The sequence below is a fragment of the Bufo gargarizans genome, chromosome 2, assembly GCF_014858855.1.
Source record: "Bufo gargarizans isolate SCDJY-AF-19 chromosome 2, ASM1485885v1, whole genome shotgun sequence".
Lineage (NCBI taxonomy): Eukaryota > Metazoa > Chordata > Amphibia > Anura > Bufonidae > Bufo > Bufo gargarizans.
In genome coordinates this window covers 280,760,965-280,782,721 of record NC_058081.1, presented here as the reverse complement: position 1 = coordinate 280,782,721, position 21,757 = coordinate 280,760,965, and the positions used below count along the sequence as shown (strand labels likewise).

At 47.4% G+C, this 21,757-nt stretch overlaps 2 protein-coding genes across 5 annotated transcripts in view; one reads left to right on the top strand and one right to left on the bottom strand.

Moving 5' to 3' along the window:
• DOCK4 (dedicator of cytokinesis 4) overlaps window positions 1-13,608 on the bottom strand; it is a 346,430-nt gene extending 332,822 nt beyond the window's left edge. For both annotated transcript variants that reach the window (XM_044280322.1, XM_044280323.1), the window contains exon 1: window positions 13,288-13,608. In XM_044280322.1, the coding sequence (XP_044136257.1) occupies window positions 13,288-13,324 (37 nt within the window). In that variant the 5' untranslated portion in view covers window positions 13,325-13,608. The remainder of the gene's footprint in view (window positions 1-13,287) is intronic.
• ZNF277 (zinc finger protein 277) overlaps window positions 5,539-21,757 on the top strand; it is an 81,314-nt gene continuing 65,095 nt past the window's right edge. Inside the window, exon 1 of one of the 3 annotated variants that reach the window (XM_044280325.1) lies at window positions 5,539-5,605. In XM_044280325.1, the coding sequence (XP_044136260.1) occupies window positions 5,569-5,605 (37 nt within the window). In that variant the 5' untranslated portion in view covers window positions 5,539-5,568. Of the gene's footprint in view, window positions 5,606-13,795; window positions 14,001-21,757 lie in introns of those variants that run through there. The other 2 variants (XM_044280327.1, XM_044280326.1) reach the window with 2 other exon arrangements.

Sequence of the window (21,757 nt, the reverse complement as noted above, 5' to 3'; positions counted from 1 at the left end):
TCCAGCTGTTGTAAAACTCCAACTCCCACAATGCCCTGCTGTAGGCTATAGCTGTAGCCTGTTTGGGCATGCTGGGAGTTGTAGTCTTGCAACAGCTGGAGGGCCGCAGTTTAAGGATGCCTGCCCTAAGCAGAGAGTACCTCACAGAGAAGCTCCACCTCCAGTGCACTTAAGGAGCAGAATTTGGCAAAATAAAAGTTGACAGTCTCAATTTCTCACTACTCTTGATGACAAAAGCTCCACAAAAGGTATGTTTGTAGGTTACTTTCACACTGGCGTTTTGGCTTCCGTTTGTGAGATCCGTTCAGGGCTCTCACAAGTGTCCAAATCGGGTCAGTTTAGCCCCAATTCTGAATGGAAAAGGATCAGCTCACAGTGCATCAGTTTGTCTCCGTTCATGTCTCCATTCCGCTTGCAGCGTTTTGGTGTCCATCTGACGAAACTGAGCCAAACGGATGCGTTCTGACACACAATGTAAGTCAATGGGGATGGATCCGTTTTCTCTGGCACAATAGAAAACGGATCCGTCTCCCATTGACTTTTAATGGAGTTCATGACTGATCCGTCTTGGCTATATTACAGATAAGGCTACTTTCACACTCGAGTTTTGGGCGGATCCATCATGGATCTGCACAGACAGATCCGTTACAATAATACAACTGCATGCATTCGTCATGAACAGATCCGTTTGTATTATCTGTAACATAGCCAAGACGGATCCGTCATGAACTCCATTGAAAGTCAATGGGGAACGGATCAGTTTTCTATTGTGCCAGTGAAAACAGATCCATCCCCATTGATTTACATTGTGTGCCAGGACGGATCCGTTTGGCTCCACCTCATCAAGCGGACAGCAAAACGCTGCAGGAATTGTTTTGGTGTCCGCCTCCAAAGCGGAATGGAGACTGATCGGAGGCAAACTGATGCATTCTGAGCGTATCCTTATCCATTCAGAATGCATTAGGGCAAAACTGATCCGTTTTGGACGCTTGTGAGAGCCCATGATGGATCTCACAAACAGAAAGCCAAAACGCCTAATACAAACGGATCTGTTCATGACGAATGCATGCAGTTGTATTATTGTAACGGATCCGGTTTTGCAGATCCATGAGGGATCCACCCAAAACGCGAGTGTGAAAGTAGCCTTATCTGCTGCCTGTCTACTGCTTATGACTAAATTTGCATTCCTTGACCATTGCAATGTCCGACAACTATTCCTGCCCGCTCCCTTGGTCCCTCTTTTAGGTGACCTGGGGATTTCCTGTGGGAAAGGGTGAAGAAATTCAATAATGACCCAGTTGGTTTGATCTCATTACAGAATTTTACCATTACTAACATGAGGTGCAGAGGAGGTCACATACGCACAGTGTCAGTACTACTAGTAGTACTGAACAGAGTATTGTACTCAGCTTTTACCATAGCCTGCTAAATGGGAAGGATTTCTTTTTTTGTCTTTTGTTTTCTTCAGATGTTCTTCGAGGCTTTGGTCATCAATGACTCCCATTATGATAAATAATAAAATCCCATGCATTCAATAGCAAAAGAAAGAAATACAGTATGTTTGTGCAACAGAAACTAAAAGGGAACCTGTCACCTGGATTTTGTGTATAGAGCTGAGGGTTGCTAGATGGCCGCTAGCACATCCACAATACCCAGTCCCCATAGCTCAAAAAAGAATTGATACATATGCAAATTAACCTGAGATAAGTCCTGTATGTGAAATGAGTCAGGGACAGGACTCATCTCAGGTTAATTTGCATATGTATCAAATAGTTTTTTTTTACACAATAAAAGCACACAGAGCTATGGGGACTGGGTATTGCGGATGTTCTCAGCTCTCTACACAAAATCCAGTTGACAGGTCCCCTTACACTATATGACTATAATACTATCAGAAATATCTGATAAAACATTTTTAAAGAGCCTCATTTATCAAAACTGTTTAACAGTAAAATTGTCGTAGATGTCCAAACCAAACAATCAGAGCTCAGTTTTCATTTCCTAAAGTGCATGGAAAAAATGGTTGAAAGGTAAATGTTTGGATACATATTTTTCTTTTTCTATTAAATGCATGGGACTTTTCTGAAAAAGATAAAATAAATTAAAGCTGAGCTCTGATTGGTGACTATGGGCATCAAAAAGCCCCTTGCCCTTACCCTGGCCAACTCTGCAGGCGGTTGTTGGGAAGAAAGTGCCTACTCATCAGTGAAGGAGACCGCTGCATTTACATGCAGTGATCTCCTCCACAGTATGGGGAGAAATGATCGCCAATGCCATCTCTCGTCCTCTTACTGACTAGGTGGTTGCCGACAGCACGACCTGCTGCTGGTGAACGATGATTTTTCGCTTGTTCATCGGGTAATCTGTGGCACTTTTACACCGCCAGATAATTGCCATGGTGGAGAATTAGCCCTAAAACAGTTTTACTGTTAGGCAGTTTTGATAAATGAGGCCCTCTGTGTGCAGTGAATCTCCGTTCTAACTGTCACATACTCACAGATCGTTACAATTAGGGATGAGCGAATCGACTTCAGATGAAACATCTGAAGTCGATTCGCATAAAACTTCGTTCCAATACTGTAAAGTGCAGGAGCTCCATACAGTATTACAATGTATTGGCTCTGATGAGCCGAAGTTATTGCTTCACAAAGTCTCGCGAAACTTCGGGTAATAACTACATGAATTAATTTGTACTGTAAAAGACCATTTCCCGAACTCTACTCCGACTTGGAACCGAAGCAGAGTTCGGGAAATGTTTTTTTTACAATACAAATTAATACAGTACAGTATTACAATGAAGTTTTATGCGACATTGACTTTGGATGTTATGATGATGTGTCCAGTGAGGGAATTGCACAGTTATCACTGGAGTCCTGAACAACCCATTTATCAGATTGGGGAGAAATAATCTACCAAAAATAAAATAAATACTAATAAGTGTTACAACCATTAGTATCATCACCAGGCAATATTGTGACGGAGCAGCTTCTTTACAGTATGTGCCGTGTATTGAGAGCAGTGGAGCCAGGGGAGATGGCGACTTTCATATAGAACGCAATATGAATAAGACATTGTCACCACTTTAACACCACAATTTCCGTTAGCGACAGCAATTACAGAACCTTGGGCCGATTACCTCCCTCTTAGATACACTAGTTACGTATATTGCAAAGTAACTATGGTTAGCAAGTCATTGATTTCAGATTATTCAGGACTCCAGTAATGTGGAGAAGTCATTTCTCTGATATTTTAGAACAGGGATGCACAACCTGCAGCCCTACAGCTGTTGTAACACTACAACTCCCATCATGAACAGCAGTAGGCTATCCGGGCATGCTGGGAGTTGTAGTTTTGCAACAGCTGAAGGGCTGCAGGTTGGGCATCCCTGTTTTAGAACATACGGCTGCATGTATCTCCAAACGGCTACAGGAAACATTTTACCTTAAAACAGCATCTTGATGTAACTGGGTCTTAGCTCAGAGAAGTACCTAACAACAAGCTAAAAACCGTATGACCTATTATCTACCTACTAGATGTTCTTGGTGACACTTTCCACCTCATACACAGCGAAGCTTCAGGAGTCATAAAAGTCATCCAGAAGACACAGAATTGCTCAGGTGGACCAGGTCCATAAGTGCAGACAGAAGAATTTACCATTGTATTCGTTAGTTACAGAGCCCTTCAGACCCTAATGAAAGACGCAGCCCATTATATATTTGGATTGATGGCACAGGAGGTGGGTAGTGACAAGACAGGAGCACCTAACTCTTTGGTGACCCAAGATTCGTCACCGCTGAAAAGGGAAATTACTAGGTATTTATTGTGGGTTCCTTTTCCACTTCACCCACTTTAAAAGGGGTTGGCCACTTTCCACTATATAGTGGGAGGTAGGGTTAAAAAAAAAAAAAAAAAAAAAAAAAAAAAAAAAAGTTTTTAACATACTTTATTTTTAAAAATCCGAATGGTACCCGCACCTACAACCAGAACCAAGCGGAGAGAGCTGTGGCTGGAGGACCCCGAATTTCCTAAGGTCCATCCACCACCAAGCGCAGCCCCTGCTCCCATAAATTTCTATGGGGCAGACGGAAATAGCCGAGACAGCGCTCGGCTATGATCGGCGGCCCCATAAAAATTAATGGAGGACGGCTGCGCAAGTGCCCTCCGTTCATTTCCCCGCTCCGTTCTCATATCCTCACGATATGCGCCCATTGTCTGTGATGGGAATACCCCTTTAATCCCTGTGCATTGTCTACTAAGGGCGCCTTCACACGTTGCAGAATTTTCTGCGACTGAAAATCAGTTCCGTTCATTTGAATGAGGAAGTAAGCATAAGGGCTTTCTGCAAGCCTCATTCAGATGAATGGAACAGATTTTCAGTTGCGAAAAAATTTGCAGCGTGTGAAGGTCCTCTAAAGGGGGGTTCACATCACTCTTTGTGTCTCTGTTTGATGTACATGTTAGAAGGAAGAAAAAATAAATAAAAGATATAAAAAAATGCAGCACACCACGTTTTTGTATCCGGTAAAAAATAGACAAACATACGGTACTTTATTTTTTATAATGGAACTCTATGGCATCAGTCTGAGGCCCCCGTTTAATGTGTACATTTTACGTGTTAAACGGATGGGTAAAAATGCAATGTGAACCCAGTCTAAGACTTCTGTGAATAGAGATGACGGGGGATTACAGCCCCATTGATTCCAATAAGACCACTGTCAGTTCTGAAAGACTGCACAGTTCTGTTGTAGTCAGTAACCATGGAGAAACATAGGTCTGCATGGGAGCTGGAGGCATAAAATTGGAGGGTATGGTTAAGGGGCCATTCACACGTCCATAGTGTATTGCAGATCCGCAATACACCCGGTCGGCACCTCCATAGAAATGCCTATTCTTGTCCGCTATTGCGGACAAGAATAGGACATGTCCTATTTTTTTTTTAGGGCTGCGGACTGGAACATCGGGGGCGCGCTCCGCAAATGCGGAGAACCCATAGTGTGCTGCCTGCATCCATTCTGTCCCCATAGAGAATGAATGGGTCCGCACCCGTTCCGCAAAATTGCGGAACGGATGCGGACCACAATTGCGGACGTGTGAATGGAGCCTTAATCAAGAACATTTTAATCAAAGTTGCTATTATTTATTATTTTGGATAAATAAAAAGGTACGGAAGGTCATCTCCTGACAAGATGAATCCTGAGCAGCAGATAGGCGCAGTCTGCTACATTTATACTACTGGTAGAAGCAATCGTATCCAGAATCATACCTGCAATTGTGAATGAATTTTATTTTTTATATAAAATATCTATTTCTTGAAAATATGTTTGCAAGAATACTATTTCAACAAAAAGCTCCCCGATATTGAAATATATTGTTATGATAACTGGGAAAATGACAAATCTATAGGCACTTCTGGAATCCGCACAGCACAAGACATACTGGGGTGACACTCCACACATTTCCTGTTTTTCACACAAAGTGCAAAGTACAGGGAAAGAAGCCTAAATATAGCCCCAAAGTACTGATTTATTTTTCACTGTCCATCACATCTTCCATTCATGGGGTTTTCTGATGCAGAACAATCTGGGAGACTTCACTTGTTCCATAGGTGAGTGGAGCTCTGACAAAGCCCATGTTATCTTCTCATCACTTTTTTTTTGTAAAAAAACCTTTTTCATTTCCACATGTAAAGGGGGTCCATAGGTATTGAGACACTGGGGGAGAACTGGCTTAGGCTACTTTCACATCTGCAATTTTGCTGTCCAGGTTTCCGATCCGGCATGGGATCTGAAAACCACAGCAAACCGGCTGCATCTGTTCAAAATGGATCCGGTTGTATTATATTGAAAATGAAGAAACCGGACTCGGTACTAAAACCATTATAAGTCAATAGGCGTCAGATCCAGTTTTTATATTTTTATTTGTGTTAAAATATTTGTGGCTTCTTCGCTTGCAGCGATTTTGTGTTTGGCGTGGGAATACAACAAACCGGAACAGAGTCAGGTTTGTTCAGTTTTGTCCACATTGACAATGAATGGAGACAAAACTGAAGCGTTGTGCTGTGGTTTGGAGATGCTGTGCTGGATCTCAAAAACGGACAGCACAACGCAGATGTAAAAGTAGTCTTAGGCTACTTTCACACTAGCGTTTGATCGGATCCGTTCTGAACGGATCCGATCATATTAATGCAGACGGATGTTCCGTTCAGTACGGATCCGTCTGCATTAATAACTTAGAAAAAAATCTAAGTGTGAAAGCAGCCTGAGCGGATCCGTTCAGACTTTCAATGTAAAGTCAATGGGGGACGGATCCGCTTGAAGATTTAGCCATAGTGTGTCATCTTCAAGCGGATCCGTTCCCATTGACTTACATTGTAAGTCTGAACGGATCCGCTCGCCTCCGCACGGCCAGGCGGACAGCTGAACGCTGCAAGCAGCGTTCAGCTGTCCGCCTGTCCGTGCGGAGGCGAGCGGAGCAGAGGCTGAACGCCGCCAGACTGATGCAGTCTGAGCGGATCCGCTCCATTCAGACTGCATCAGGGCTGGACGGAGGCGTTCTGCTCCGCTCGTGAGCTCCTTCAAACGGAGCTCACGAGCGGACCGACGAGCGCAAGTGTGAAAGGAGCCTTAGTTACCCATAGCAACTAGGGATCGACCAATATAGATTTTTTTACAGGCGATACCGATAATCTGTGAACTTTCAGGCCGATAATTTATACCGATATTCTGTGCATTTTCATTTTTGAAAAAACAAAAAATTCCTGAAGCTGCTGAAAATTAACATGTTTATTGTTAACATGTAGCTTTTTTTTGTGCAAATCTTTCTTTTTCATTTAGGGCTGTTTCACATGAGCGGATGCCGTGCGCGACATCCGCTCCGTGAATGACAGCCAAGACCTGATGCAGACTGCAGAGACACAGAGCAGTAACATGATTTATAATGCTCCATGCCTCTCTGTGATCTCTTTACTACAAAATCACAGTGACAACTTTATCTCACTGTGATTTCGTAGTAAAGAGATCACAGAGAGACACGGAGCATTATAAATCATGTTAGTGCTCCGTGCCTCTGCAGTCTGCATCGGGTCTTGGCTGTCATTCACGGAGCGGATGTCACGCTTTTTTTTTTTTTTTTTTTTAGGGGCTAGAGCCCTTGTCCTATTCACCCTGATAGAGCTCTATCAGGGTGAATAGGACATCACACTCTCCCTGCTGCTCTGTGCATAGTACACACAGCAGCATGGAGCTTACTATGACAGCCAGGGCTTCAGTAGCATCCTGTCTGCCATGGTAACCGATCGGAGCCCCAGGATTACACTGCTGGGGCTCCGATCAGAAGCTGCCACTGCCACCAATGAGGAGGAAGGAACCCTCTGGCCACTGCCACCAATGATTAATACTGGGGGGCTTGGGTGGGGTGGCGCACTACGCCACCAATGAAGATAACTTGCCCATTAATTCATATACAGGAGGCGGGTGCTGGCTGCAGAATCATTTAGCCGCACCTGACCTCTATGAACGGTAGCTGCGATCCGTGGTAGTTAACCCCTCAGGTGCGGCAGGGGTTAACTGCCACGGATGGCAGCTACTTGTCATAGAGGTCGGGTGCAGCTATATGATTCTGCACCCAGCTCCCGCCTCCTGTTGAATTTGAATGAATAAGTGAGTGAGTTAACATAATTGGTGGCGCAGTGGCCACAGCCCCTCCCCTCCTCTTGTCCTCCCTCCTCTCATTGGTGGCAGCAGCAGCACAGGGGGAGGGAGACACTGCTTCCTTCTCCCCTGTGCTGCTGCGGGAACACGGAGAGCGCTGTCAGCAGCACGATCCTTGTTCCCGATTAGTTATCGGCATATTGGCAAAATAGATGCCGATAGCGATAACTTTGAAAATCCTGAATATCAGCAGATAATATCAGTAAAACCGATAATCGGTCGATCACTCATAGCAACCAATCAGATTCCACCTTTCATTTTTCAAAGGAGCTATGAAAAATGAAAGGAGAAATCTGATTGGTTACTATGGGCAACTAAGCCAGTTCTAGTTTACACGTTTGATAAATCTCCCCCATTGTGTTTTTCTTGAAAGGGTTATTCCCATCTTGTAAAGCGATGGCATATTGTTGGGATAGGATTGTGTGGGTTTGACCTCTGGCATCCCCATGATCCTGAGAATGAAACCGCTGCAGTTCTGATTAGCGCTGCGTCCCCTTCGTTGTTTTCCCTGCAGAGCGGCACCCCGACCTCCTTCTGTGCAGGGTATTGCAGCACTTGAATGGGACTGACTGCTGTACCCTGCACAGCCAGGTGGATGGGATCGCTGGAGGTTCCAGAGCTTGGACCACTCGTCATCACAAGATGGGAATACCCATTGAGAAAGCCTGCACATGGTGTGGATTATGCATGGTTTTTTTGTGTTGATTTCGTGCAGAAAAAAAATAAAATAAAACATGTCGTAATACAGTACCAGCAAAATGTACGAGATTAGACAAATCTCATGTGTACTTTTTTGTTAGGTGCGAAAATTGACCTGCTGTGCCGATCTTAAAATACGCAGCATATACAATTGTTTGTGCGCACCTTAATACATTCCGCACAAAAATGGACACAAAAAATAAATAAATTTATTTATTGGCAGGGGAACATCAATATAATTCAAATCAATGAAGGTCTGAGGACTACTTGAGCCAAGAGCCATGCAGGTGACCACCGATAGCTCATAGACGGGCAATATACTCTAATGGGGCACAGAAAGGGGTGTAAAGCAGGAGGTCCTTTTAGAAATGAGTTTGCCTGTACATGTACTGTCCTGCTAGGCATACAATATAGTTATGAGAGGGCGTCATCTGAGTAACATTTCTAATGAGGAGGATTATTTTTGATAGTTCGTGAGATATTCCCAAAAAATGACCCGCATTAGCCAATACAAGTCTTTCTCTTCATATCCCAACTGCCATACACACGGTCACATGTCCCTTATCAGCCAATAGAAGCTCACAGGCTCTTAGTCTCCACATACACACAGTTTTACTCCAGGTTTCCATAACAACCCAGCCATTCCTCTTCACTGCTGTAGGTCAGCTTTAGGCTCGGGCTACACGACGACAATAAGTCGCACAACACATAGGGCACAACTACGCTGCTACATGTATCGCATGACAATTATAATAATGATAGTCTATGGTGTTGCACTGTGAAATGTGACATGCTGCGACTGCGACGCGACAGCCGCAGAAAAATCCATCTTGCAGTGCGACATCATAGCCTATCATTATAAAAATTGTTGAGACAAAATGTCGCGCAACACATGTCGTCGTGTACCCATAGCATTAAAGGGGTGGGCACCGTGGAGGTCACTCTTAAGGCAGCGGGGCACTGTGGAAGTCAAAGTTAAGGGGATGGGCTGCTGTGGAAGTCCCATTTTAAAGTGGCGGGGCACTGTGGAGGTCACTGTTATGGGGGATACTGTAAAGGTTTTTTTGGGCTCCTGCATTTTTTACACTTTTTTCTACTTTTCATCATATAGTTTTCCTCCTATGGAGACGGTGATGTGAAAAGGCTACAGCATGCAGCATTTTTAAAATGACAAAAAAAAAGCCACCGACGGTAATTAACAAAAACACCAGTAGCAAAAAAATCACTTGCATGCCCTGGGTTTCATATTTTCTATAGACCTTCACCTGACATTTTGAGCTGGCATATTTACCTAAAAACGTGCAGAAAAACACAAGAAAAAAAAACCTCGGATAACGTTCATATAATGTCCATGTTGCATGTGGTTTTTTTCAGACCCATTTACTTCAATGGGTCTGCAGTTTGCGACCAAGTATAGGACATGTTCTATCCCTTTGTAGAACGGACATACGTATGCGGAAACAGTGGGTCTACGACATACGGGGACTGACCGCGTGTGCGCTGTATCATGGGTCCACAATCCGCAAGATACAGAGCGGTGCGGAGCAGTCTACATAAAAATAGAACATGTTCGAATCCGACCAAGGACAACATCTGCATGGAGTTTGTATGTGCTCCCTGTGGTTGAGTGGGCTTCCTCCCCCACTGCAAAGACATACTGATAGGGGACTTAGAGCCCCATTGGGGACAGCGTGATGGTAATGTCTATAAAGGGAGTATAATAAATTAAAAAAATTCTGTATGAATTTGGCAACCGAAATACGATGTGTGAATACAGCCTATGTAATTAAGTAACTGCTATTAACCCCTTTAGGGTATGTTCATTGTGGAATCTGCTGTTTTGCATTTTGAATGGGATAGATGATGGCTGCAGCTCTAGTCCCATTCCCTGGATCTAGCCTAGTATAGTACAGTAGCTTAGTATACCTGAATGGCTATAACCTGGTGCCATAAAGGAATCTGAGGATTACCGAGCATGTCCGAGCAGGCAGGCTTTGCAAAGCAGATGCTTCCTAGACACAAGCATACGTCATAGTGGGAAAGGAACAGATTAGAGTATACTCCCGGTATATCACCTACAGAGCCCCATCCAAGCATACCTGCACACTAACAAGTCATTCATGGACAATAAGCACAACTACATTCACACTGTGCAGTAAAAAGCGCAAACACCTTGTTCAAAATGTTGGCATAACACACCGATCCTGCAATATTCTATGTCATTTAGGCTACTTTCAGACTAGCGTTTTGGGCGGATCCGTTATGGATCTGCAAAAACTGATCCGTTACAATAATACAACCCATTGACTTGCATTGTGTGCCAGGACGAATCCGTCTTGCTCCGCACCACATCGCGGACAGAAAAACGCTGCAGGCAGCGTTTTGGTGTCCGCCTCCACCAGAGAGGAATGGTGACTGATCAGAGCCAAACTGATGCAATCTGAGCGGATCCGTTTCCATTCAGAATGCATTAGGGCAAAACTGATCCTTTTTGGACCACGTATGAGAGCCCTGAACGGATCTCACAAACAGAAGCCAAAACGCCAGTGTGAAATACATTGGTAGGACTAACGTGTTTTTATTCATTTGTATAAAGCAGGGGTGCACAACGTTTTCTGGGTGGGGGCCACATGGTCAGACTGAACCAACGTCAAGGGCTGAAAATAAAATGTAAAAGGGGTATTAACAACTGAAATACTGTATTTATGGCATATCGAACATACAGTATAATGCCATTAATGTCTGGTTACACTTCCAGGACTCCCATCTAATGGGAGAATACATGAAAGATACATGTCCGTTACCAGATGGGCCGCAGGTTGTGCACCCCTGGTATAGAGCCAACAGAAGCATCAGCCCCACCAGTCTCTGTCCACGCTGAGGAGCACAATATCAATTCCAGATTAACCAATCTGTATGTTTTTGATGTGTGGAAGGAAACCCATGCAATACAGCTGGAGGACTTATGGAGTTCACCGTTAGTTAAAGGGGTTGTCTCACTTCAACAAGGTTAATACAAGGCACTTACTAATGTATTGTGATTGTCCATATTGCTTCCTTTGCTGGCTATATTAATCTTTAAATCACATTATACACTGCTCACTTCCATGGTTATGACCACTCTGCAATCCATCAGTGGTGGTCGTGCTTGCACATTATAGTAAAAAGCGCCGTCCTCTCTGGTGGCTGGGACCGTGGGGGATCACATAGGCTGGTGCTTTTCCTATAGTGTGCAATAACGGCCACCACTGATTGCAGGGTGGTCTGTAACCATGGAAACGAGCAGTGTATAATGCGATTTAAAAATGAATCCAGCCAGCAAAGGAGGCAATATGGACAATCACAATACATTAGGAAGTGCCTTGTATTAACTTTCTCTACATGATAAATGCCACTTACTGAAGTGAGACAACCCCTTTAAGGCTCCATTGTTTCATGCATGACCCCATCAATAGGAGGCAAACACTGATCTCTGTAATGCCTGACGTACAGTAGGCAGTAAGTGGCCATTTCATTCAGCACACCGACTGCCTGCCGCCCTGTAGTTACGGTAGCTTAGCCAGTTTATATATAGGGAAGATAAGTTGAAGACAATACGGTGGCTGCTGCATAGTCGCATCCTATAGAGAGTCATTAGCCTTGTGTAGGACTCAGCATTGTATCCGGTTTCTTATTAGACACAAAACAGTCAATATAATAGAAATAATGCACAGAAAACGTTCAGATTCTGCCTTGGAAATGACGCCAATCATTAGGAAAAGGCTTCGCGTCAAACTCAAGTAAAAATCCTTACTGTGTGAACACAGGCTATACATTGGAATCCGGGTATTAGAAGTAAAGTATGTCCGTAATAAGTATGCAGATACAAAAGATACAAGAAATCCATCACAAACTGAGGAGCACACCAGGGCCTTATGTACAGTAGCAGCAGACGCTCTGTGACGCGGTGCGGTCCTTACACGGTTTGCAGGTTAGAGCCACTGGTTTATAATCGCTGCCACTTGTGCAAGCCTAAAACCAGCTGAAACAACACATAAATGGAAACTGCTTATGCCGCAGTCCTCCGTCACCAGCATCCAGCCCCCCCATGACTGAATACTACATAGTGAACAGCACCAAAGACAAAGACAGCTCCCTGGATGGCCTCAAGATCTGCTGCCGGAAATAAACAGCATGGCTTTCACAGGGGGCTCCTAGCCCCCCTCCCCAATGTCACAATCTGCAACAGTATTGGGAAATAGGAGGCTGTCAGTATAGCGATATTCATCCTCCAGAGACCTATAGGCCTCTGGAGGCTGCAATGATCTACTGGAGCCCATAGGTCTTTCCAGGACCATGAATGGAGAACACAAGGACCACACAGCCAGAAGTAGTCGTTGCCAGGGGACAATGGGAAGCCGTACACTTGCTGATACTAAATGACACACTGTCATAATAAGAGCCGTAAACAAAAGAAGGGCCATTATACCTACAAAATAGGACAGAAACTGTGAACCCATCACTGAAGGCTGTGCACAGAGAGAAAGCAGGGCAGATGGTCCACACCGCCAAGATTAACCGCTGTGGATGCCATATAAGTTAATGGGCCATGGCCTGGCAAACTGATATACAGCTATTGTTTCCAGAGCCAAAGCAAGCAGTGATACTGGGGGAATATGTGCCACAAAGTACAAAGGAGGTCTGTGATGGGTTTTCTGAGAGGTCCATTTGCTGGGGGAGCGATAGGCGGGACTTGCCAAACACCATCCCATGGAGCAGACCTCACATCATGTCAACAATCACAACACTCAGCACAAACAAACAAAAGGCACAATACAAAGAAACTACTGGGGCAACAGAGAGGAGCCAGAGGTGGCAACACTCGGGTGGCACCACTCACCCACGCCGTATTTCTCGTGCTCCGTGGGTCTCCACATGTCTGCGGCCGGTGGATCAGCTGGACATCGCCGGTCGGGCTTCTCCTGTCAGAGGACGGAAGGACGCGGGGGCTCCTCACACAATGCGGCTCATGTGCCCTGCCAGCTGACTCACATGCCTGGCATAGCTCCACAACGTGCGGCTACCTGTGCAGCTATCCAGCCAGTGCACTGGGGCTGTCTCCTGCGCTCTTCATTCCTGTGCCAGTCTCACACAGAGAGTGCCCTGTTTAGCTCCGGCCAGGAGCATGCGCCATGCACACCGTTATCTGCCAGCCTAGCTCCCAGGCAGCAGCGGGCTTATTGTTCTGGTTACCAGGAGCAAAGCAACGCTGCGGGCTGCCGGAGCGGTGCACGCCGGGATATGTAGTACAAACCAGCCGCAAGGCACGGGGGCGGGGCCGTCATACGTAGCACCGCCCACCCATCCACAGGCTGCGGCTCGTTTTGCTTCGGTGCTGACGGTGAAGCGGGTAGTAAGAGCAGGGAACCCCGTGCACCGTGCAGTGCCGGACACGGCCCCGCTCTGCAGACTGGAGCCAGGGGGTTGACGGCCCATCCCGCTGATTGACAGCTCCGGGGCTCCGCCCACTGCATGTGAGCTCCTGTCAGTGCCCTCCCAGTCACGGAAGTCGGGACAGCATGGCAGAGGCGAGCGGGGACAGAGAAGGTGCCGGTCAGTTGTGCATGCTCTTCTGGTATATGCCTGGGGGTGCAGTTTTTGATACCTGTACGTGTAACACGATGGTTGAGATTTATAAAAAAACTGGTGTAAAGGAGAACTGGCTTAGTTACCCATAGCAACCAGTCAGATTGACAAACCAGCTGTGAAAGGTGGAATCTGATTGGTTGCTGTGGGTAACAGGCTACTTTCACACTCGCGTTTGGTGCGGATCCGTTCAGATAATACAACCGTCTGCATCAGGGCTGTCTTTAATATTGATTGGACCCTGGGCAAAAATTTACTTGGGCCCCCTGGATCCCGCCTTCCCACACCTTAGCATGCAATCACGCCCTCCACCACAGCACACACACACCTGGTAGAGTACAGTGATATAAATACTTCTAGTTCTGAAGACTCCAGCGGCTCAGGATCAGTACTCTGGGCTAAGGCTGGAAGTGGGCACCGCTCTGCAGGAAGGAGACCAGGGCTCGGCTCACCCTAGTGTTACAGTGCACCCCAGCACCCCACAGTATGCAGTGTAGCACCCTATAGTATACAGCACCCCACAGTATGCAGTATAGCATCCCACACTATACAGCAACCCACAGTATGCAGTATAGCACCCTATAGTATACAGCACCACACAGTATGCAGTATAGCACCCTATAGTATACAGCACCCCACACTATACAACAGTATACAACACATCACAGTATACAGTAGAGCAGTATAGAACCTCACAATATACAGCACCTCACAGTATACAGCACTCCAAACTATACACTATACAGCCCCCCACACTATACAGTATAGCAGTATAGCACTCCACAATATACAGCACCCACAGTATACAGCCCCCCAAACTATACAGAATACCGCACCTCACAGTATGCAGCACCCCAAACTAGGGGTGGGCGATATGGCCTAAAATCTATATTGCGATATAATTTTAAGCATGTGCGATATGCGATATATATTGCGATATATTGTTTTCTATATTGGGGGGGGGGGTGTTTAAATTTTATTTATTAACTATTTGCCTCCTTAAGGGCTAGAACCCTTGTCATATTCACCCTAATAGAGCTCTATTAGGGTGAATAGGACTTTACACTCTCCCTGCTGCCCTGTGCATAGTGCACACAACAGCAGGGAGCTGACCATGGCGCCAGCCTCTGATCTGCCCCCCCCAGCCTCTGATCTGCCCCCCCCAGCCTCTGATCTGCCCCCCGCAGCCTCTGATCTGCCCCCCCGCAGCCTCTGATCTGCCCCCCCCGCAGCCTCTGATCTGCCCCCCCCGCAGCCTCTGATCTGCCCCCCCCCGCAGCCTCTGATCTGCCCCCCCCCGCAGCCTCTGATCTGCCCCCCCCCGCAGCCTCTGATCTGCCCCCCCCCCGCAGCCTCTGATCTGCCCCCCCCCCCGCAGCCTCTGATCTGCCCCCCCCCGCAGCCTCTGATCTGCCCCCCCGCAGCCTCTGATCTGCCCCCCCGCAGCCTCTGATCTGCCCCCCTTCCCCAGCCTCTGATCTTCTCCCCAGCCTCTGATCTGCCCCCCCTGATCTGCCCCCCAGCCTCTGATCTGCCCCCCCTTCCCCAGCCTCTGATCTGCCCCCCCTTCCCCAGCCTCTGATCTGCCCCCCCTTCCCTAGCCTCTGATCTTCTCCCCAGCCTCTGATCTGCCCCCCTTCCCCAGCCTCTGATCTTCTCCCCAACCTCTGATCTGCCCCCCTTCCCCAGCCTCTGATCTTCTCCCCCAGCCTCTGATCTGCCCCTTCTGGTAACGCAAACCCCCCCCCCCCTCCCTCCCTCCCCAGTATTAATCATTGGTGGCAGTGGCCACAGGGTCCCCCTCCTCCCCCCATCATTGGTGGCAGTTTGCAGTTCCGATCGGAGCCCCAGCAGTGTAATGCTGGGGCTCCGATCGGTTACCATGGCAGCCAGGAGTCACGCTGCTGAAGCCCTGGCTGCCATGGTATGTTAGTGAGCAGAGAGCAGCGCATTATACTCACGTGCGCTGTGGCCGCCGGTCGCTCCTTCTTCTCATAGGTCTGTGCGGCGCATTGCTAATGCTGTAAGCATTAGCTATCCGCCGCACAGACCTATGAGAAGGAGCGACCGGCGGCCACAGCGCACGTGAGTATAATGCGCTGCTCTCTGCTCACTAACATACCATGGCAGCCAGGGCTTCAGCAGCGTGACTCCTGGCTGCCATGGTAACCGATCGGAGCCCCAGCATTACACTGCTGGGGCTCCGATCGGAACTGCAAACTGCCACCAATGATGGGGGGGAGGAGGGGGACCCTGTGGGATATGGCCGGCACAGTCATTGGTAGCGCAGTGGCCACAGTCCCTCCCCTCCTCCTCCTACTCTGTCCTCATTGGTGTTCAGCGGCAGCCGCGCACAGTGGGGAGGGAGGGACTCCCTCCTCCTCCCTCCTCCTCCCTCTGCTGTGCCGGCTCAGGAGAAAATGATCATATCGCGGTCCGGCGATATAGGCGATATGGCGAAAATCCATATCGTGGCCCAAATTCATATCGCATATCGCCTATATCGCCCACCCCTACCCCAAACTATACACTATACAGCACCCCACACTATACAGTACAACAGTATAGCACCTCACGGTATACAGCACCCCAAACTATACAGAATACCGCACCTCACAGTATATAGTACTCCACAGTATACAGCACCCCAAAATATACAGCCCCCCACAGTATAAAGCATCCCACAATATACAGTATACAGCACCCCCATAGTATACAGTAGAGCAGTATAGTACCCCACTATACAGTAGCTTACAGTATATTAGCATTACAGCCCATGTCACCTTTTCCTGATGTAATCTTCTCAAAAAAAAGCTCCACAAATATTGGAAACTTCTCCTGCAGCAACACTCCTGGTAGACAGGACCTGTGATGACCTCATAGCCATGTGACCAGTAATATTGCTAGGTTACTGGTCACATGGTGATGATGTCATCTAAGGTCCTAGAAAATCACAGCTCTCACAGTACGCTGCCTGGAGTGCCGGCAGGCAGGCATGGCATGGCAGCACCCCCCTGTGTAGGTGATAGCCTGATACTCGGGGCAGTGGCCAGCAGGGCTCAAGAGGCAGCCCGGGGCAGCTCCCCCTTTTGCCCCTTGTTAAAGACGGCCCTTGTCTGCATCCGATTAGTACGGATCCGTCTGTATTATCTGTTAGCCAAGACGGATCTGTCATGAACTCCATTGAAAGTCAATGCAGGATGGATCCGTTCAGATAACACAACCGTCTGCATCCGATTAGAACGGATCCGTCTGTATTATCTGTAACACAGCCAAGACGGATCTGTCATGAATCCCATTGAAAGTCAATGCAGGACGGCTCCGTTTAGATAATACAACCGCCTGCATCCGATTAGAACGGATCCGTCTGTATTATCTGTAACATAGCCAAGACGGATCTGTCATGAACTCCATTGAAAGTCAATGCAGGATGGATCCGTTTGGCGCAGTTTTGTTAGAACGGATCTCACAAACGGAAACCAAAACGCCAGTGTGAAAGTAGCCAGTTCTCCTTTACACCAGTTCTGGTAAATCTCCCCCAATGTTTTTATGCAGATTTCTCACAGAAACGTGTTTTCAGTGAGTCTGCCCTGTATGGCCCGGATTAGCATAATTGAATGGGGCTAAAGCCACAAGCAGATTTGCCCGGATTCTGCATCCGGAAACCGCAGTGTAAACGAGCCCTTAGGATGCAGGTTTTTTTTTTTTGTTTGTTTGTTTGTTTTTTATTCAAAAACTGACTTGACCCAGGGCATGTAGAAATTTCCAAAAAGCGCCATTGACCCTAAAGTTGCACCTCGGGGTCTGTTTGTCCTGCATTTAAAGCAGTTGTCTGAGAGAATAAAAAATCTCTGACAAGCCCCCCAATTGGCTAGAATAAAAAAATATGTTCTACTCGCCCTGTTCTCAATCGCCATATTCTGTCTTGCCCGGCCGGTCCTCCTGCCTCTGCTTGTTTGCAGACTGCAGTGGTGACGTGCTGGTATATGGCATGTGACCAGTGCAACCAATCATCCAAGCCAAGAAAACCCTGTGTGGACATACCTTAAAGGGGTTAGCCAACCTCTTGGATAATGGCCGGCCCTGTGGTGGCGATCAGGGCTGTGGAGTCGGTAGATAAATGCTCAGACTCCAACTCCTCAGTTTTTGGTACTTCCGACTCCTCTGTATTTAATATGCGAATGTCATTACCAGAGAACTACTGGCTAGGAAGCTGCTGCCTTCTCCTTTTTGTGCTGATCTTCTGCTGAAGACAGGGCAGTGGGGGGATCCGGGAAGGGGCATTTATTGTAAAACCTGATTTCCCTAGTAGAATCCCATAGTCATGTTTAAAGTTTAAGCTAACAATCTGCGTTTACAAGGTTTTATAGCCTCAGCTGAATGACAGCAGTTTTTCAAATGGTTTACAGCTTCAGTCTTGTACTATTGACCCTCCATTCCCTTCACTTATACAAGTGTCTCTAGTCCTGCAAAACACATATTTACTTAATCAGTTATCAGTGAGAGGCTAGGTTAACCTGTAGCAGCGGAACACAACACAATGGAAAGTGCGTTGCGTGCCATATAGTGAAGCCTATGAAAAGCATGCTTCTTCACGGTCACTTAACGTGTTCGTTTTGCGGTAACGTGACGCACTGCATGCATTGGCCTTTTTTCTTACAGTAGAGAAATACCGAATTTTTTCGCAAAAGTGGGGGAAAAATAGCAGTGCGTCTTATGGGGGCGAATGCTGTGACCGTCCGGTGAATAGGCTGAGAGGGAGGAGGGGCTGGGGGCCGGCGTCTGTTTCTGTAATGGCAACGGGGCCCGGTGCAATCACTGTATTCTACTACACTGGGCCCCGCTCACTGTAGTATACGGTAATCATATCTAACTTGTGGGTATTGTTAAAGTATTCCAATCATCTTAAATCTAGAGCTGTACTACTTACTACTAACTTCTTGGCAGTCAGGAGGCCGGGTGGGCGCTCGTAGCGTAGCTCACTACGACGTCACAAGCCTGCTCCGCCCACTTTATCAATGAAACAGGCATCGGGCCCCGCAGCCATTACAGAAACAGATGCCGGCCCCCATTCACTGCACAGGGTCACTGTTATGGGGGGGATCTGTGGATGACACATAAGATAAGATGCTATATATGTGTCATCCACAGATGCCCCCATAACAGTGGCATCCACAGATGCCCCCATTACAGTGCCATCCACAGACCACCAAAAGCACACCTTTTTGGTTAAAACATTTTTTTTCCTTTTTTCCTCCTCAAAAACCTAGGTGCGTCTTATCGGGCGAAAAATACGGTAATTAATTATGACTTTTTGTGACATTTAAACTTAAACTTTTTTTATTTTATTCCAATTTAAATCTAGTCGGAGTCGGTTAATTTTTTGCCGACTCCGACTCCCGACTCCAGCTACCCAAAATTGCCTCCGACTCCAATTCCACAGCCCTGGTGGCGATGATACTTACCTGGTCCTACCGCCAGCTCTGCAGCTCTCGTCTCTTTTGGCATCAGCATCCTGTTTACGGGGAGAAGGCGGCCCGTGACTGCTGTAGCCAATCACTGTCGGCAGCGGTTACCTGTCACCCGTGTGGCACATGACCTATTGACGTGCTGCATAGGTGACAGGTCACTGCAGTAGCCAGTGACTGGCTGCAGTGGTCACGTGATCCCCCATCAAAAGGATGTAGATGCTGGGAGAGACTGTGCTGTAAAGATAAGACCAGATAAGTATGATCACCACTGCGGGTCCAGCCACTCTGTAAGGTCCATCCATCCCGCTGGTCTCTGTATCCAGGCCTCCAGTGATGAGCATGGGCATGTGACCACTGCAGCCCTGGCTTCAGCAGTCTCTCTGTCCAGTGAGGTGAAAAAAAATATCTCAAACATAAAACTGGTGTAAAGTAGAACTGGCTTAGTTGCCCATAGCAACCAATCAGATTCCACCTTACATTTTCTAAGGGAGCTGTGAAAAATGAAAGGTGCAATCTGACTGGTTGCTATGGGCAACTAACACAGTTTTCCTTTCCAGCAGTGTTGATAAATGTCCCCCATACTCCATGTACTCCACTGGCACACTTGCTTAGTCAATCTCCCCCACTGTTTTCTATTACTGCTACTTATTTAGAAATAACTTCACCAGTGTCTGCAGCACAACTCATTCCAGAGATGTTTTTGAGGTGTAGGTGGCATGAGCGGGCAAGCGAGTGAATATAGGGGTGTTAAACATAACACTGAGACAGCGGGCGTGCTGCCTAGGCGTGATGGTAGTGCCGCGCACTGAGATGGAGATATCAGGTAGGTTAGTAGATGGAGAGGACATAAGTCGTTTTTGAAAGATTCAGATAGAGAGAGGACATGATGGTAGAGACAGCAGACAGTCAGTCACTGGGGTTCTGTACTAGTGCAGGCGTGTTGTCACCAGATGAGACAGCCCAATGGAGGGCTAAATAACGTATCAACCACAACCTTGAAGACCTCCTGTCAGCAGGATCAAACATAATAAACCTGGCATGCCGTCTGGTAGGGTTGAACCTGCTGAGTAAAATGATACCTGTCTTCTGAAGATTGGAGGCAGCATTCCAGAGGAAAAAAGCCTTTTATTCTTTATGCAAATGAGTGTCTCAGTGCACCAGGGGCGGGGCCAGCACTGCAGGGCTGAATGGCACAGAGGGGCTAGGCCCCACCTCTTGTGCACTGAAGACCTCATTTACATAAAGTCTTTTTCTCAGGAATGCTGGCACTCATTTTCACAAGGCAGGTATCATTTTAAACGCACCCCAATGTGCCCTGTTAGTGACCGGAGTGATGGTACCGTCCTCATGAGCTTGTTCCAGTGTCTTTCCTGACTTCATGGCAATGAGCCCCCGCCAGACTTATCAGCCAGGACTGGGCATGCTGGAATCCAACATACCTAATCCTGCAGCTGATGTGGGACGGTCAGTTGCCTACAGAAAACCTGGTTTTCTTCCAGTCTTCATGATATTGGTGGATTCTACTGATGTTGGCGCCCCCTGGTGTTCCTAACTGCCCGTTCTGTGCACGTCCATCCAGCAGTGCTGTTACAGAAGGACACACACGTGCAGACAGACTACGTGGCTTGATCTACCTTGCTGACAGCAGTGCATTGGATGTCATTATTATTATTCCATGGCGCTGTACATTACACATACGTAATATACAAAATACAACAATACAAGAAACTATTAAGGGGGTTATCCAAGGCTGGAAGGCCCCCCCATACGCCCGGGCCCCTCACACTGATTCTACTTACCTGGCTCCCCGCGCAGCTCCTGGTCCCTGCACGGCCGCAGCTGCTTCTCCCGCTGCGCAGATGAAAACATCTGGTATCAGGGAAGGAGTAGCCAGTGGCAGGTGGTGATGGGGATGAGCCTCCCTAGCGTCACCCGCGATGCTGGGGAGGATCGTCACCGCCTGCCATTGGCTGCTCCCCCCAACACCAGATGTTTTCATCACGGGGAGAAGCAGCTGCGGCAGTGCAGGGACCAGGAGCGGCACGTGGAGCCAGGTAAGTAGATTGAGTGTTAGGGGGCCGGGCGTATAGGGGAAGCCTTTCCAGCCTCGGATAACCCCTTTAACACACTGATACAGAGCGGAGAGGACCCTGCCTGCAAGAGCTGTAATCGGCTAAGACGTACCAGCCGCGGTGGAGCGAATGAAGGAGAGGCACCTCCACGGTATAATGGGGTTTGTAGTACATAGCCTCT